This window comes from Physcomitrium patens, chromosome 14 (assembly GCF_059467195.1).
Source record: "Physcomitrium patens ecotype Gransden chromosome 14, ASM5946719v1, whole genome shotgun sequence".
NCBI classification, from domain to species: Eukaryota; Viridiplantae; Streptophyta; class Bryopsida; order Funariales; family Funariaceae; genus Physcomitrium; species Physcomitrium patens.
Genome location: NC_143423.1, coordinates 17,046,647 through 17,051,888, shown reverse-complemented (window position 1 = coordinate 17,051,888; position 5,242 = coordinate 17,046,647). Strand labels below are relative to the sequence as shown.

The window sequence follows — 5,242 nt, the reverse complement described above, 5'->3', positions numbered from 1 at the left end:
CGACGAGGCCAGGCCGAGGGAGGGGGAGCTTGCAGCTAGCGACAACAACGACAACAACAACATCATCCAAGACGACGCGAGAAGGGGTAAGCAAGCTGCGGGAAGGAAAGGAAAGGGAAAGAGAAGTGGAGGAAGGGAAGGGGAAGGCAGTCAACAGCGAGCGAGAGAGAACGAGAGAGAGTGCGGTGGCGGAGGAGCGTGTGGGGGCAGCTGCTCCGGCAGGCAGGCAGGCAGTCTTGGTGTGCCTGTTTTGATTTTGTTTTTGCCTTCCATCTTCCAGCCCAGTCTAAAAGGAATCCGGTCCCAGCGGGATTGTGGGGAGCGCGGAGGCGAGGGGGTTGGTGCTGCTGCTGCTCTGGTCCTGCCCATGTGCAATCATCGCCTCCATCATGTCGTCATTCAGGCGATAAACTAACCCGTGGAGATTACTGCTGCTAGCAGCGTCATCAGCTGCTCTTGCTGGCTTCCCTCGTCTTTCTTCTTCTTCTTCTTGGTGCATCTAGGGTTTCGGTGTTGATGAGCGCACGGCATTCACAGCTGAAATTCGGGATTGGGGGGGTATCGGTTCCATTGGTAGGACCTGGTGGGCGGCGGATGTGAATTCCCAGGGTTCCAGAGAAGTGGCGGAGGTGGATTGGTTACGCTGAGTGTCGAGGATTGGTTGAGTAGGAGTTTTTATCGGATGCACTCGAATGCTGGGTGTCTGGTGGCCGGTGAGGGTTGCATTGTGAGCTACCGTTCGGGGTGTTGGTGATTGGACTCGAAATATCGGGGGATTTGAGCTCTGGCGAAAGAGTGAGAGGCGTGGGAGAGTTCGATGGTCACAAGGATAAGGTGCAAGGTTTTATTAGCTTGGAAATACGTGTTTCAGGCTATGGATCATATATGAGGGGCATGGTTGCGGAGTGAGTGGTACGTGCGTTTCCTGGTGGGAATCCTCGTTTCCAGGTGAATTAAGGTTGGACGAAAGCAAGGACTTTCTCGAGCCTCGTGGCTTCTTTCCTTTCAGGACAGGGTTGTGACACATCTTGGTGTTGCCCATGCTGCGAAGTTTGTGCTGCGTGAAGACAATCTGCGTAGGTTGGTTCCAAGACCCTGCTAGCATCGCCTTCATCTTTCTATGTAAACTTACACGCGTGCCATTTCTTGAGACAGAGTGGTCAATTCGTGCCGCCAGATTGAATATTCCAGTTTGCTCTCTGGTTGATAGCATTTTAGGTCAAATGTCAGCCCTCTTTTACAAAGCAGCTTCCGCACCGAAGTTTGAAACGTACTGGTGTAGAAGTCCAGTGCTGGTTCCGAATCCAGACCATACTCTCTTCGTTTTTTTTAATTCTTAGGGGTGCTATAATTTTGGTGTTAGCATATGTCCGTAATGAGTTGATTCTCAGCTTTGTAACGAACCGATTAATTTGGTATGCAATCACTTATTGGTCTATTGTTTTATTAGCCAGGGAACCGTTGTTATGGTATAACTTACGCTAATGCATCTCAGTTGCAACCAAATTTTGTCTGAACAGATCATGTATCAGAATAAGAAGTTTTCAACTACCAGCTTAATGCCCCAGAGGTCTGCAAGTCAGGCGCCAGAGCCTCGAGGATCAAGTGCAGCCGGAGCCTCCACCAATTCGGCCGGCAGTCCTGGTGGGGGCTCAGGAGGTGGTGGCTCAGCAGCCAAGCAGCGATTGCGCTGGACTCCTGAGCTCCATGACCGGTTTGTGGATGCCGTCACCCAATTGGGCGGCCCCGATCGTAAGCTCTCTTTCAGCCCAGCAAACAGTTGGATTGATTCGGAGCGGAGGTGGAGAGGCAAATAGGTGTCGTGGCAATGTTAGTAGTATATGCTAAAATATTCCATTTTCGCTTTACTCCAGACTGGATTCTTACTACACGTGGTCCTTAAGCTCTGCGCTTCCCGTAACCTTCGTAATTTCTCTTTTTTGCCTCCTGGCTGTGCATGTAGTAGAAGCCCAATCCATGTGAATCCTTCTGCACAATATGAGTCTCATCTAGTCGGATGATGAGCTGGCTTCTTATTTCGGCTAATGCAATGTTTAAAATTTTCAACCATAGTGTTGTTTTGTGACTTTTTATTATCTTTCCGAGTCGGGTCCTCTCCCTGCTTATCTGGGATAAGGGGCGAAGAATGCTAGTTGTTTTGTAGAAGAGCCATGATCTTCTGGGTTTTAATGAGTTTTCTTTACCCTCCTACTGAGGTGTAGGCTCTTCTTGATCCCGGATGTATTCGACTATAGTGTAGTATGCATCCCGTCTGTTGTGTGGCTATCACGTTTGTTTATCACTTCCTTTTGCTTTTTATCATAGCAGTAATGCCCAAGTTTTTAAAGAAGTGTCCGATTTGTCAGTGACTTCCATTGCTTTGAGATAAGATATCTTCTACTTTTTTGTTTTTTTGTCTTTTTTAACTACTTGCTCTATTGAAACATTCAGATTTTGCTGGATATCTGATCATTTCGTGGTATGGATCATCTGTCAGGGGCTACTCCTAAAGGCGTCTTAAGAGTCATGGGAGTTCAAGGTCTTACAATTTATCACGTGAAAAGTCACTTGCAGGTATTGCTAATCTTTCCAGTTCCTACTGTTGTCTTACCCTTTTGTGAATTTAAGCACATTAATCTCACTGTATCGTGTGAGTTTTTTTGTGATATTTATAGCTGCACCAGCTAGTTGAGAATGAACTGTTAGTGTGAACGTGTGTATTTTCTTCATGGCTGTTTCGACAGGGTGCTAGTCTGATGTTTTTTGATCGACGATAACGTATGGATAGGAGTCAGTGTGATTCCTGTAAAGATGCTTGACGGGTTTATTATATTTGTTAATCGCCAGTGCTGTGAGGTCTGCTAAGATTATGCGCATTTTTCTGTCTGCAGAAGTATCGTTTGGCAAAGTATATTCCTGAGTCCTTGTCAGATGGTGAGATTTATTCTTTTGTTTACTCTGTTGAAAATGAGCTTTTATGTTTATTGGATCAATTCTCATCAGCAAAACAAGTGCTGACTGGTGATGGGAGATTCATGATTTTGAGGTCGATGTTGCTTCGTGTTTAGCATGTGTGGTAAATGTGCAATGGTTGCGATTTAAATTTGGAAATCATTTTGATGGGATTGACAATGAGGTAATTATGGGCGTTGAAGGGGGTAAGTCAGACAAGAAGAAAAATCAAGCAGATCTGCTGCCAGCCCTGGATGCAACCTCGTAAGATCTCGAAACTTTTGTCTTGTCATGTTAAGTTCAAGTATTGAGAGTAGTAACTGAGAGTGCTATACACTTAATTCAGTATTTGATCATGTCTTGATGGATGGCTAATCAAATTTTCTACTCTTTCAGGGGAATACAAATCACTGAGGCCTTGCGTATGCAAATGGAAGTTCAGAAGCGGCTGCATGAGCAACTAGAGGTTTGTTTTACACCCTAACCACTATCAGAAGTTGCACTCTAGGATATTTCTTACTCCATGGAGTGGTAGATGTGGAATGATAGTATGCTAGGGATCACCTTGGATTCTATTGACTGGCTTTAATTTCATGTATAGGTGCAACGACATCTGCAGCTACGAATTGAAGCACAAGGGAAGTATTTACAAAAGATCATTGAAGAGCAGCAAAGAGTTGGTGCTCTCAATAATGGTGCAAGTACCACTGCTGACACAACAACAGCGCCCACAACAACGGAGGCGACCCAAGGACAGACTGGTTCGGTCGTTGAAACCAAGCCAGCGTTACCCTTAACAAATGAGGCCCCTACTTCAAACAGTGTACCAACTGCGCCAGTGTCTAGCAGCAGTTTGGGACTAACTCAGGCGACCATCCTTACCTCTCAGCAGCCTTCCCAGACCCAGTATGGCTATGAGACGTTCACTAATCCGCCTGTGCTTGAAGGCTCGTCAGTTCAGGGTGCTTCCAAGCGGACTCGAATGGAGGATGGAGCAGGCCAACCTGTGACTGGACAATTAGAGACTCAACAGGTCTCAGGGGTTACCCAACCAGGAGGACCATTCATGCAACCAGGACATATCCAAGGGAGTTGTGGAGTGTTTCACTCCAATCAGTCCGACTTTGCCTCTGGTAGTACTTTTTCTCCTCGTCAGGGTGGAGGGTCGTTTACTCAGGCGCCTCCTCTAAGTCAGCAAGCCTATTCGCAGCAGCAGTCTCTTGAGGGGGTTTTTAATACCCAATCTTTTCTTCCAGCAAACGATGCAGATACTTCTATGCCTTCACAAGTACAAGGTACTGGAGCACAGCCTCCGCCTGACAGTAGTACATCTGGCAGTACACGTCAACCACCAAAGCTTTCAGGTGAACTAGACACAGGCTCATTTCTTACCAACGACAAAGAAGCCACGTTACCCACATCTGAGCGTGGCCGAGGAGATGGAGGCCCTGCACCCTTGCCACAGGTTGGCATGTATGAACAGTGGGAGCACGTTGGCAGTGGAGGTCACTTATTCAACCAGGATGGTTAAGGAGAGCTGAGAACCCCGGCAGGGAAATGGGACACTCAGAGGTTAAGCGGAAGAGAGATGGATATGGTTGACTATTTTGAGCTTTATCTGCCCAAAGTACAAAGTAGCTGTAGGGTTCTTTTTCTTCTTCTTGTGTTGTGGGCGATTACCTGTTTGATTCTTGTACCTTTCATCTTTTCTGAACCCTTTTTAGTCATTGGAAGTGGCAGATCAAGTGAAGAAATCTGGAAGCAGATTCCTCTTTTCAAAAAGATAATTTTCTAAATTGTACATGTCCTGGGGGCACCAAACGCTGGCTAGCTATGTGAGACGCATTTACAAGAATTATGTAACCTGATATATGACAGCATCTTAGAGGCCCCCAAGTCTTCAATTCTCATAATGCGCAACGCAAATCCTCTCGAAGAGTTTGGTGAATTAGCAATTGATCCGTTTGTATTTCTACTATATAATCCAATCCAATCTTCGATGTTAATACAATTCCAAATAGACTCAAGACCACCACTGCATTCCATTCTACTAACAAGGGTGTTCAAGATCATCCACTATATCATGAACAGGACACCAACATCATTCATGTCCAAGTAGTAGTGAACCACGTAGCTCTGTGTTCAATAAGGATGGTTGACGTATGTTTTCTCCACAAGATTCTGTACCTGCCAACGTTACTGTCAGTACCAAGTAATTCTCTTGAGTCGCATCTTCTAGATTCGAAGAAGAAATTTTTGGTTACAGTTAAATCCCGATCCAATGATTCAA

General features: G+C 45.9%; 1 protein-coding gene across 1 annotated transcript; it reads left to right on the top strand.

Annotated features, from left to right (window-relative positions):
- Window positions 1-128: 128 nt before the first annotated feature.
- Window positions 129-4,909, top strand: LOC112291273 (uncharacterized). The gene is made up of 7 exons (XM_024538444.3): window positions 129-1,080; window positions 1,521-1,752; window positions 2,498-2,574; window positions 2,892-2,934; window positions 3,156-3,216; window positions 3,349-3,418; window positions 3,554-4,909. Exons 2-7 carry the CDS (start codon window positions 1,524-1,526, stop codon window positions 4,481-4,483), a joined length of 1,410 nt encoding a protein of 469 aa, XP_024394212.1. The 5' UTR covers window positions 129-1,080; window positions 1,521-1,523; the 3' UTR covers window positions 4,484-4,909.
- Window positions 4,910-5,242: the final 333 nt, after the last annotated feature.

Excerpts from the sequence above, each read along its gene's own strand:
- LOC112291273 (XM_024538444.3), top strand. The coding sequence starts at position 1,524 with ATGTATCAGAATAAGAAGTTTTCAACTACCAGCTTAATGCCCCAGAGG. Across the intron at positions 2,935-3,155 it reads TCCTGAGTCCTTGTCAGATG|GGGGTAAGTCAGACAAGAAG; the intron begins GTGAGATTTATT and ends TGGGCGTTGAAG. Across the intron at positions 3,419-3,553 it reads GGCTGCATGAGCAACTAGAG|GTGCAACGACATCTGCAGCT; the intron begins GTTTGTTTTACA and ends TTTCATGTATAG.